Here is a 12,360-nt window from a genome sequence, read left to right as displayed (position 1 = left end):
CAGGGAATAGCACTGCAGGGTGCAGGCACCTCCTACGCACCTGCCACAGCTTGTGAGGATTATGTTGACACCTGGCTCTCCTAGTAGACAGCCCCAGAGAACCAAACCCCAGACCCGTGCTAGTGTCCGCAGTGGCCTGAAGAGTTGTCTTTCACAGTGAAAGTTTCTAGTAATTTGGAAAAAGTGAAAATGATGAAGACGGTTTTAAAAAATCATGGTGGCAACAGAATGCACACATTATGCTGACGAACTTAGAGCCTTCCCAAGTTGAAATCCAACCCGGTACAGCTGTGAAGTTTAGTCCTTAGCCACTGAGGTTTACGTGGTAATATTTCCTGCGTTTCAGAGGTTATCTCTGATGCCTCTCACCATCGCGGGACTCGACCAAACACACTAGACCGTGCATGGCAGCGCGCTTCCTGCAAGCACTGAAGCTTCACCGGTTCCCAGGTTGTTCCAGCTTCTGATGCCCTCTGAACATGCATTTTACTCGAAATTTTCACTGATAAAAATAAGTTTCAAGGGTTAGAGACAGAACGGGAGAGGAGGAAGGAAAGCCTCCAGGCTAGAGGAGGCCCCCCTCCTCTTCCGCGGGCAGCCCTGAGCTCAGCCACGGGTACCGAGGACTCCGGGGTCGCAGAGGGGCCTGCTCCACGCCCTGAGCACCCTCAGGCGCCAGCGTTGGACGCGTTTTCCCGTAGCCTTTTGGAAAGGAATCAGAAGCCGGTGCTTGGCTGTCCCCTCCTCCGGGGACCCCTTTTCAGAACGCAGGAACCTTCCTGCTTGGGGGACCGGAGAGGACCCCACCAGGGCAAAGGGGTAATTAGCATAACATTAACCCTTTAAGGTTAACTTAAGTGACTTCAGGAGGAATGCGGCGGGCACGATTCCACATCCTCCTCCCCCGGCCCTGATTCTTTGATCAGCCTTTGTGAAAGTGTCCCCGCCGCTGGTCCTCCTGGTTTCGGCCCTTGCCGGCTCTGGACGGCTGTGCGGGACATCGGGCTCCATCTGGTAAGGGAATCAGTAATCAGGCTGCTTTTCAGGCTTCTCCGAACCCCTTCCCTTTCGGATTGTTCTAACAAGGTTAAAGGACCTCGGGCCGGGGCGGAGGCCGGGGCGGGGTAGTTGGAGGGTCGCTGCGAGTGCGGATACCGGGGAAATGAACCGGCCTGTGACGACCCCACTAGCGCGCTCACACGTCCCTGCTTCCGCTAGTCCTCACCCTCACCCCAGCTTCGGCTAGCTCTCGGGTCTCGCGCGCGGAGACCCCGCAGCCTGCACCCCTTCAGCCCTGCGCGCCGCTGTCTCCCCCCAGCGGCCGAGAGTGTCTCGCCGCGGGAGACGGGCAGCAGGAGGGCGGCGGGGCAGCACAGCATAGGCAAGCCCGCGGCTCCGCCCCGCGCCCCCCCTCTCCCCGCCGGCAGAGCCGCCCCCTCCGCACCGCGCTCGGCTCAGACGGAGCAGCCGCCTCTGCAATGTCAGCAGCCGCAGCGGCGGCGGCGACGCGAGCGGCAGCGGTCGGGGGCCCGCGGTAGCCGCCAACGCCGCACGGCCGGGCGGGTGCGCACCGCGCGAGCCAGTGGCCACCTTGCTGCCTCGGGGGCTCTGTGGGCGACTCTGCGCTCACCGGCGCAGCGCTCAGACGTCAGGTCAGCCCGGCTGCAGCCGCGCACAAAGGACCGCAGACATCGGGCTCCGAGGACTGCGCCCAGGGAACAGCCTGGGGACAGCGAGCCACACCGCGTACCCTCCTTGTATCCGCTCCCCGGGCGGCCAAGCCCGAGCCAGAGCGGGCCCCGTCATATGACAGCAGCGATACCGCGGCCGGCGAGCGCGCTTGCTGCCCGCTCCGCTGCGCCACGGCCGCTGGCGCCCGGAGTGGCCCGCGCCGCGACCCGCTGAGTGGTCGGCCCGTCGCCGCCGTCCCGCGCCCCGGCTCTCGGGCTCCAGGAACAGGAGCCGAGGGAAGCCCCAAGCCGGCGCCGAGCCTAAAATGGCCACGCTGCTTCGCAAAATCGGGCTCATCCGCCTGCACAACCGGGACACCGAGGACCCCAAGCACCACCACAACCATCGCGGCGGCGGCGGCCAGCAGAGCGCGTCGCTGCGAGGCAAGAGCGGCACCAAGAGCGGCGGCCACAAGCAGCAGCAGCATCCCCCCGGGGGCGCGGGCGACGCCAGCCCCGGGCCGGGCAAAGGCAAGGGCAAGCGCGCGCCGGAGCTGGCCCAGCGCGACAAGCCGCCGCAGCCCGCAGCGGGGGCGGCAGGGGCGGCGGGCGCCGGGGGCCCCCGGGATCAGGCGGCGGGCGCCAGGGCGGGGCCGGGCCCGGCTGGGGCGGCGGCGGCGGCGGCGGGCGGCAGCCTGGTGCCCGCGGCGCGCCAGCAGCACTGCACGCAGGTGCGCAGCCGGCGGCTCATGAAGGAGCTGCAGGACATCGCGCGCCTCAGCGATCGCTTCATCTCGGTGGAGCTGGTGGACGAGAGCCTCTTCGACTGGAACGTGAAGCTACACCAGGTGGACAAGGACTCGGTGCTGTGGCAGGACATGAAGGAGACCAACACTGAGTTCATCCTGCTCAACCTCACCTTCCCCGACAACTTTCCCTTCTCGCCGCCCTTCATGCGGGTGCTCAGCCCGCGCCTGGAGAACGGCTACGTGCTGGACGGCGGTGCCATCTGCATGGAGCTGCTCACGCCCCGCGGCTGGTCCAGCGCCTACACGGTGGAGGCAGTGATGCGCCAGTTTGCCGCCAGCCTGGTCAAGGGCCAGGTAAGCGGAACGGGGCTGGGGCGTGCGCCCGGGATGCTTTCTACCCGCCGGGCTGGCCGCTCTGGCCGTCTCGCTCCGTGCCCGGGCTGCTCTTGCGCGCGGAGCTCCAACTGGGAGATCCCGCAGACTTCCCCGAGCCTCCGCTTCTTTTCCCAAAGCGCTATCTTCATTGCCTACTTTTCCATCTTGTCTCTCCCGGTCCCCCAACCTGTCTTCGCTGGTGTGCTCACTCTCTCCTTATCTCTCCATTAGAATTCTCTCTCCTGCTTTCCCCCTCCTACCCCCTTCTCCATCTTCTCCTCTGCCTCTTCCCCCACTTACCCCTCCCCTGTCGTCTCTCAGTCCTACCCCTCTCCCCTCTGTCCTTTACCCTCTTCCCCGCTCCCCCATCTACCCCCTCTTTCTTGGCCTCCACCACCTCCTCCATCTCTCCCTCTCTCTCTGCCTTTCCTCGTTCTCCATCCCCAGCCTCCTCCACTCTCCTCCCTCTCCCATTTCCCCCCTCTTCCCCCATCTGCTTCTTTTATCTCCCCTCATCATAATGTCCCTAAAGGTGGAACTTTATGTGTAACTCAGTATCCAAATGTCTACCTCGTTCACTACACCGCCCCCCCCCCCGACACATACACACAGGTTTCCTTCCCAACTTCCCAGGTGGTTGCTCTGCAGGTGGGGTGCTCTGCAGAGGCCTTCCCCCGCCCCCCCGTGAATGCGCTCCCCCAGCCCTGCTTGGTTTTCCCGAGCAGCAGCTAGGGTAAAGGTGCAAATTGCGCTCTTGAGAAATCTCACTGGTGAGGCAGAGGGTTAGATGTGAGTGTCTCCTTCAGTGACAAGGCCAGACTGTGTCAGGGAAATGCCTGGTACCTGTCCTTCCAGGACCTTCACCTCTGAGGTAGATGTTCAAGGTCTTGGTCTCTTTCAGACCTGCTTCCTCCTTTGGTTTCCTGGTGCCCAGTGGTTAAATCCTTTGCCAGAGCTAAATATTTTGTTACAAAATCATGAAATAAGGAAGGAGTTTGATGCCTGAGTCTCTTCACCTATTGCACCAGATGGCAGCTTTACTTAAAAGTAACCCCATAAGACCTGAGAGTAGAGAATAAATGAAATCTCCTGAAATATGTTCCCACCTGGCTGCAGACAGGTGCACGGAGGTTTTCTCTTCCTATGTTATGTGCTCTTGATTGTGTTCAAGTTGGTTGATATTTTCCCAAATCAGTATTAAATGTTACTTAAAATCATATTTTTATATGGGCATCTTTTAGATTTACAAAGAATAATTGCTTTGTTTCAGAGACTGAATGGCATCAATTTGGTCTTTCCACAGCCAGCATTTCAGAAGCGATCAGTCCCCTGTCACCTGCCATTGTCCCTTTCACTGCAAGATCTTTCACACTAATCAAATAATGCTTGTTCTGCCAATTTCACTAGAACTGGAGCCCCAGGGATACCCAGCAAATAGCATCCTAACTCCAGTGGAGAAGGGCACTCAATTCTTGACTGAGGTCTGGTGTTACCAAGTAACTATCCTGCTAGTGTATCTTTTCTGAGGTTTAGATCCCACATATTTCTTGAGTTAGGAATAGGATGAATGTGACAGGTCTGGAAAGACATCTCTGAGTGGGGTTTAACCCTTTAACATCAGAGGTTCATTCTGAATCCTGTAGTTCAATGCTGGCTTTAATGTAAGGTACCTGTGAACTGATACAAGACACAGGGGTGATAGGGGAGTCTCTGTTCATTTTTCAAACAGAATTTATACAAATGATGTGGAAGACTATTTCACAGAAATGCCTTTGTTATTTGGTCCTGAAGTCATTATTAATCAGAAATCTCTGGAGCAGTCTCTTACCTTTTCTCATTCTTCACAGTGAAGATGACTTTGGGGATCAGGGGAAAAGAATGTCATTTTGTTTTATAGAGTTACAGAATCACAACATTTTAGACTTGGAAGAGATCCTAGAGGTCGCCTGGACTGCAGCCTGCATTTTTAAAGATGCAGGAAGATAAATATCTCAAATGAGAGCTAAGAAAGATTTTTTTTTAAGGAGATACGTCTTAGTAAGGTAACTGCTTTCCATGGTTGCGTTAGTGTTATGACTAATCTGTCAGTGTCCGTGTACTTTTATTAAAATAGGCCTGCCCTTGTGTCTGTATTCCTTTTCATTACAATTAAATTGAGAGCCTTGCATACAGCTTGCAAGTTGGAGACCTCAGTGATGAAAGTAATTATCAATAAAATTTTATTTATTCATTTCAAAATCTTACTTCATTGAACTCAGGGTCCTCCACCTAGCATATTGTGTTTATATTGCCTAGCCAAAATTCTAGTGCATAAAATATCTGAAATGAAGGTGAGAACTCAGCAAGTTATTTAAAAACCAATTCAATTTCTTTGCATTTTCCGTGCTGGCTTGAACATCCAAAAAAGAGGAATGCAGGGTATGCATAAACTATTCAAAATGCAACGTAAGACTAGGAAATGAAGTCAATAATGTTTCAGGATTTTGTGCACAAAGGCGGTCCAGGACCCTGAGCATCATTGTGCTTTCTGCACCTTGCTGAACACCCTGCCTACAGATTGCTCATGGCGGTGCTGTAGTCACCCAATTATTTCCATCGTAAAAGGTAACAGGCTTTGGGAAGGCACTCAAAATACCTGATGAGGCATTCCAAGAGGACCAGGACTGCAACCAAACCAGTAATTACTCTGAAAGAATGAATCATTCGTTCTAGTACATTCCTCCATCTGCTGGCATTTCTTTTTAGGATTCATTTTTCTTAAGTGACAAAGTCAGAAAAGGCTCCTTTTTTCCCTTTCATAATTGCTCAGCTTAATTTTCTGAATTGAGGATACACCAAGTTGATTTTGCTTCTCTACCTTTAAAGAAACTGTAAAATAATATTAAATGGTTTGTAATATTATGAAAAGATCAGCTTGTTTTGTGGACAAAATAAAAGTTGGTGTTTATCACATGATATGATCAATTCAGTCATTTCGCCAGGCCTTTACCTGACTCCTTGGCCCATGTTATCAAAACCTCTGGTGTGCTGCTTTACGGATTGTGGCCGATTTCAGTTAAATCAATAGGAGTGTCTGACATGCTATATTCTATGTGGACACAGTGATATGCTGTCTTACTTGTCTACTGTCCAGGACGAAGCCTCTTTTGACTAATGGGGTCATTGTAGGTAACTTCTTTTGCTTCTCGACAATTGGATAAAAATCCCCATACTTTTTAAATGAACTGGTTACTGTATTCAAAATGTAAACCATTACTTAAACCCTTTATCATTTACTAAACCCAAAAGGAACAGTCGGCAGCTCCAAAAAAATGATTTTTGCCTTCAAAGCTGTAAGTTGGTCTTGAAACTAAAGTCAGGTACACTGTCAGCTTAGTGCGTACACCCAGCAAGCAGCCTAAGGAAGACACGCAGTGGACAGACTCTGAACCTCACACTGGTCGATCCTGCCCGAAGTGCCCAGAGCTCACTGGCTTGTCCTCCAGGTGTGGAGTCTGGGATATTTGGAGGACTGGAAAGAAACCCTGTTCTTGGCAGCTGTGTGCGAGAAGGGTCCCCAAAAGCTGCTTGAGAAAGCAGTAACTCAGGGTTCTGTTCCCACATCTGCTCACCTCCTGAGTGTCCACATTTTTATTAGCGAGACATGGCCGGGGCAGGGGACCAGATGGTACTCCTTCTCTATCACCTCAGAGCCAACCACAGGGCTGGACCCACCATGAAGATGATACTGATCGTAATAATAGTGGCAGCCGTGGCAGCCACTAACATGTGTGTGCTCTGTCTGGGCCATGTTCTGGGCCAGCCACGTAAGCTCTTAGGCTGCGACATCTCACTTGGTTCTACTGTTTCAGTGGTCACTGTACAGGTGAGAAAACCTCCACTCCACACAGTCAAGTGACATTCATGTTCTGATACTAGCGATGAGAGGCAAGGCTGTGAAAATCAACCCACACGAGCACAAACTGTCAGGAGTGGCAGGCAAGCCTGCCTATGCAGGCGCCTTGCGCTCTCCAGGCAGTCCTCTGCACTGTGACCTGCATGATAAGCCTTTGTGTCCACAGAAAACAGATGTGCAGCCAGCTGTCAGCAGAAGACTGAGAACAACAAGACTGAAACAGCCTCAGATCTTAGCGTTGGAATGAATAATTGGTCAGCAGTGCCAGAATGGTTGCATTTGCCTGACAGCACTAGTTTCTGGGGCTTTTGCATACAGAAAACTGACAGATGTGGCCACTTGTCAGAGTGTGATGAGGAGGTGAAGGGCTCTACAGATCAACTTTGGTCACAGTGTGCTTCTCTGAGGTCCACTCTGGGTCTTGAAGGGGTCTGTACCAGGGGTGTCACTGGGAGTCACGTGTGTGTGCACAGACACAAAGTCATCTTCAAAACTTCTCCAAAGTATGAGGCCTAGAAACAGCATTTTACTTACGACTGCAACACTTCCGGGTCTTATCCAAAAAAGCAGTGAAGATGAATAGCACTTTGGGTTCCTGAGATATATGGGCTTCTAAACTATTATAATTGATGTATGTTTTAAAAGCCCTGTATTAGTTTGCTTGGGCTGCTGAAGCAAAATAGCATAGGCTGAGGGCCTTAACCAGCTGAAATGTATTGTCTCCATTCTGGAGGGCAAAAGTCAGATTGAGGTGCCAGCCGGGTTAGTCCCTTCCCAGGATGCAAGAGAGAATCTGCTCTGGGCCTCTCCTTAACAGGCTGTCTTCTCCCTGTTTCTCTTCGCATCTTCTTCCTCCTATTTGTGTCTTAATCTCTTCTCATAAGGACTCCAGTCATGTTGAATTAGGGCCTACCGTAATGACCTCAGTGTAGCTTGACTGCCTCCAAATACAGTCACATACTGAGGCTCTGGCAGTAGGACTCCAACATGAATTTTGTTAGGACACAATGCAGCCCATAAGGAGTCCAAACAGCAACTCCTTAACCAATTTAATGTCTCATTTCTCTAGGGACTGTGCTCGTTTGCAAAATAACATAAATGAAGGCAGTCATACGAACACAGGGGACACACAGGAAGGTCAGGAGGGCCAACCTGGAGTACACCTTGGATCAGAGGCATGGCAGCCTCTTTAGAGAGAGACTGGAAAACCTACAGCGTAAACAGTGATAACTTGGGATGGGTAACACATGTGCTCACCCAAGCAGGGTGGACTTGCCATGGGTGGGGTGGGGGGAGGGGAGTTCTGTGAGTCACTGTGTGGTTTTGTTCTGTGCCATGTTTAGGTGATGGAGAGATTGACCCACCAGGATGACTCTGCAGCTTGAGGTATCCAGGTGCTTGACTGTTCAGAGGGAAAAAAAAATAGCTTGCTCTGCTATCAAGTAGGGCAGGCGGGAGGACGCAGACAGGACTTTGCATCCTAAAAATAGTCCCACACGAACTTGGCAGCCCCACAGCTCTGCTCCCTGGCACTGCGCTCCTCCCAGGGCTGGTGGGACAGTTAATAATAGTAGCGACTTGCTTTGCCCTGAGTTGTTGACTTCCGAGACTCTACACTTGCAAAAAGAGGATGCAAATGCATTTCTGTTTGATGTTTTGGTTTATATTAGGGATATGACAGGTTTCTTTTTCTTTTCAAGGAACAGCATCGTTTAGGGAGTTATGTTTGTTTGTTTTTAATGGAAAGTGCCAAGATGGACAGTGAGTTGAAGTTCACTCTAAAGTCTGAGAGCCGCAACCCAGTGTGCCCTTCCTCACCCCCGGGAACAAGTATGTGTGATCCCGTAAGGCAGCCTCCGGTACCATGTTGGGGGTGGCTAATTTATTTTCTAATTTTAAAAAAAAAAAAGCAGCTAGTAACAGTGGTCTCTTTAGGCCACATTTCAAATCTGAATCCTAGTTTCTTGCTCTGTTGATGAGGTAGTAAGGAGGAAGAAGGAGGATGAATAATGGGTAGAACTCCTTTCCTCTCTGTCAGTGGTTCTCACCTGCTGGTAATTTAGATGCCCTGGGGAGTGTTTAAATTATTCCAATGCCAGGGCCCTACCCGCAGAGAGTCAGACTTCCTGTGTCTGAGATCAGGCCCTAGGAGAGGCTCGTTGGAAAAGCTCCTGTGTGATTTTACTGGGTGGCCGAGGTGGAGAAAGCCACCCTGAACCAGGAATTCTTTGCCATTTCCACATCCACCCATCTGGGAGGCGACCTCCCACCAGCAGCCACGGCAGGGAGCCTCAGGAGGTGGTGGGTGCCCTTAAACCCCCAACCTCCCCCTTTCACTTTGATTGGACCCGCTGTCCTCCATCTACCCCGACAGAGCCCCTCAAAGCCCTGCCATCTTAAAACCTCCCTAGACAGCACATGTAGACCCAGACAGGATGTGAACCCTGCAAAAGGACATGTGCTCAAGACAGGTCACTCACTCTTCATGAGACACAGCTAGGAGACTCCAGCTCGGACCACCCGGAGCTGTGGACAGTCAGCTAATTCGCTCAGCACTAGGCACACGGGGGAATAGAGACACATAAAGTGCCTGACATGGAGGAACGGCTATCCACTGGGAACAGTGCAAACCCACTCATGTGTCTTTGACATGGCAGGCAGCTTCGCAGTTATATTTTGCTTGATATTTACATGAAGTGCCCATATTTTGAATATATGTGGGATGTGTGTGCACTGGGGGCTTGGGAGAGGTGGAGTCCTGGGGTCAGCAGCATATTCAAACTTCTGTATGACTTTCCCGGAGGGAACACTCTACTTCGAGGTGGGAGAGACGTGACTCGAACGTTGGGGGCTAGCCTATTTTCTGAACACTATTTCATTGCTAATGAATGGGAAGGTCAGGCATTTCTCAAAACACATAAAGCAGTTATCATTATAGCAGAAATGTTTCTAATACTGTTTATGCTTTCCTACAAGGGAGCCAGCAAACTAAGATAAGATTTTATTAATTTTTTTCCCCTCATTATCAAACATTTCATTCATTCAGTCATTCACTCATTTAATGATTCATTCTTTTATTCATTCATATTCAGCACCCATTTGCTGAGGGCCTATGGTGACTCGTGTGTTACAGCCACATCACCCTTGGCATTCCCGGGTGACTGTTTCCCATTTCGTGTGTCATTTCATCCTCTTGGCCATCTCCCAGGCTAGCAACTTTGGGGAGGCCAGGAAGAACGAAGGTGAGCTGAGCAGGAGGACCAACGACCCCAGAGTGAGAAAGTCAGGGGACAAAGCAGATCTGGGGCCAGTGATGTGGCAGAGGCCTGAAAGAGGAGGGCAGGGCATGGAAACCGGTTGAAGTTGTCCCCACCCAGCAGGTTTAGGCGTGGTTAGGATTAATGGGGACTCTTCCATTCATGCTTGTCAAGCGCAGCTCTTCCTGCCTGCCCTTTGCTCCTGCCTCAGTAGGTTCTTGTGACCTCCGCCTGGATTCCTGCGCTGCCCTCATCCAGGCTCTCTGTCTCCTTCCAGCCTCTCTTCTGCCACTGTCATTCCTCTAAAATGCAGACCTGGCATGCTCACCCCCTTGACTGTGACCCTTACAGCACAGAGCCCAAGCCCCCAACGCTGCCCACGCACGGGGGCACTCCTCCCCCGCCACGGCCCCCACCGAGGTCCCTCTCCCACCGATCCCGTCCAGCCCGTGCAGCTCTCACACCAGCTGGTTCTCCCCAGCCCTGCTAAACTCACAAGTGTGCCCCCCGCCTGGAGAGCCCTTCCCCCCAGTACACTGGGGGAGCCCCAGGCTATCCTTCAAAACCCTGCTGAGATACCCCAACCCCTCTGCGAACAGCCCCTCACCCTTCCTGCAAAAAAGAAGTGGCTCCCTCCTCTGAACCACTTCTGCATACTCTGGGAGAAGTTCATTTCTATGCCAAGACGGCTGTGTTACATTTACATATTTAAACACTATTTCTGCTTCCCCTCAAACAATGCCCGGCACATCATTTGTACCGAATAAATGTGTTTCTCTCGAAATTGCTGGTCTGAGCACACCCTCCATCCCTTAGCTTTGACCCCTTTTGCAATGTGACATCAGATAATGAACGTATATGAGGTGCTGTGCAAAATGGTTTATGGATCATTGGGTTAAATCCTTGCAACAGCCTATGAGATGAGTGTTATTGTTATTCCTGTCTTAGGAAGAAACTGAGGCATTCTCGAAGCACATGGCTAGTAAAGACCAGAGCTGAGTTGCCATGAAGCAGCCCAGTGCCAGCGCCACCTGGTTCTGATGGTCTGTAGGACTGGCAAGTGGAAGCCAGCCCACAGAGTAGCACATGCAGTTTGGTTGTTCCTGGGGGTCCCTCTGCAGCTTAGGGGAGCCTTGGCAATGATGCTGTTCTTGGTTTTGCTGCAACACCCAGAATTGACCCACAAGGGAAGAAATAACATATCTGTCAAATCTAACACAGCACCGAATTATCAGCAAGGTTGGACATCTAGAACATTCAAATTCACCATAATCTGTTGTTTGTATTATGTGAAATGGAATAATATTTTAATTCTTTCAAACTCTAGGAGAAAGATAATTGTTGCTACTTTATTTCTTCAGTACACAAAAGGGAAAGGCATATTAAAGATTCTGAAAATAACTCAAGAAAGGAATGCTTTTTTAAGATAATGGTTACATTGGTGGAAACCACTCAGATTGGAAAAATTCCTTCTTTAAAAAATAATTTCTGTAAAATAAATACTAATTCTCTGTCACAATATTTGGCAAGCATTCTCAATATTTTTTAATTAAGAGTCTTTTGATGAGAGTGATTATACTTAAAGTTGAAGTGTATTCATCTCACTTGGGAATTGAAGGAAAAATTTCCAGACAAATATTGTAAAGGGGTGCTTGCTATTTTTTGATCTTGAAATTCATACATTTCCAAAAATCAGAACATGGAGTTATAGAATTGATTATTATTGGTTATAATAGGAAGCAGTTATTACTATTGCATAAAGTTGCACATAATTATGAGAACAATTATTTTTGTCTTACCAAAACATGTGAATTACGGCAATTTTGGTGTGTTAAGCTGGGCACCCATTTTGCTTCCCAGGACACACTAGTCAGGAATGGGAGGTAATTGTACAAAATAAACAGAAATTGCTGCAAGGACGTATCTGTGCTGAGGTCTGCTGTGGTTTATGACGGTGCCCTCCTCTGCTTCCCAAAGCACAAAGTAGAAACTGAATTTGTTACAACCTTACATTAACTGTAGCTAGTTGACTTATTATAGGCCTTTAACATGTAACTTTTAAAATCAACAAAATGCTAAATTAATCATAACTTCTTGAATCTCACTTTGTGAGAAGAGGACTGTTTCTCAGAGCAGCTTCCTCTATAGCCCGTGTGTGTGGGAGAACTGCCTCCTGGGGTCCGAGCCGCCCTCCCGCTCAGCCTGGGGCAGGCAGAACCAGCAAAGCTCCAGGTGGGCCCTGGGGCCCTCGGGGGAGGCCCCTGCATCCAGCAAGAGGCCGGCCTGAAACTGATGCAGATGAGCTGCCCAGCGTGGTCGCTGCCATCCCATGGCTCGCACACCTGCTTGTTTTTCCTTTGATTAATATTGTAATGTGTATTTTGGGAAAATCTTGGAGAGCTCATAAAAGGTAG

General features: G+C 50.6%; 1 protein-coding gene across 1 annotated transcript in view; it reads left to right on the top strand.

The window, feature by feature from the left end:
• The first annotated feature begins 1,500 nt into the window (after nt 1-1,500).
• UBE2QL1 (ubiquitin conjugating enzyme E2 QL1) overlaps nt 1,501-12,360 on the top strand; it is a 36,810-nt gene continuing 25,950 nt past the window's right edge. Inside the window, exon 1 of the mRNA XM_054578347.1 lies at nt 1,501-2,773. Coding sequence (XP_054434322.1) covers nt 1,997-2,773 — 777 coding nt within the window. The 5' untranslated portion in view covers nt 1,501-1,996. The remainder of the gene's footprint in view (nt 2,774-12,360) is intronic.

Source organism: Pteronotus mesoamericanus, unplaced genomic scaffold (genome assembly GCF_021234165.1).
Source record: "Pteronotus mesoamericanus isolate MK-2021 breed Mesoamerican mustached bat unplaced genomic scaffold, CSHL_Meso_final contig_50, whole genome shotgun sequence".
Lineage (NCBI taxonomy): Eukaryota > Metazoa > Chordata > Mammalia > Chiroptera > Mormoopidae > Pteronotus > Pteronotus mesoamericanus.
This window is presented reverse-complemented; position numbering and strand designations above follow the sequence as displayed.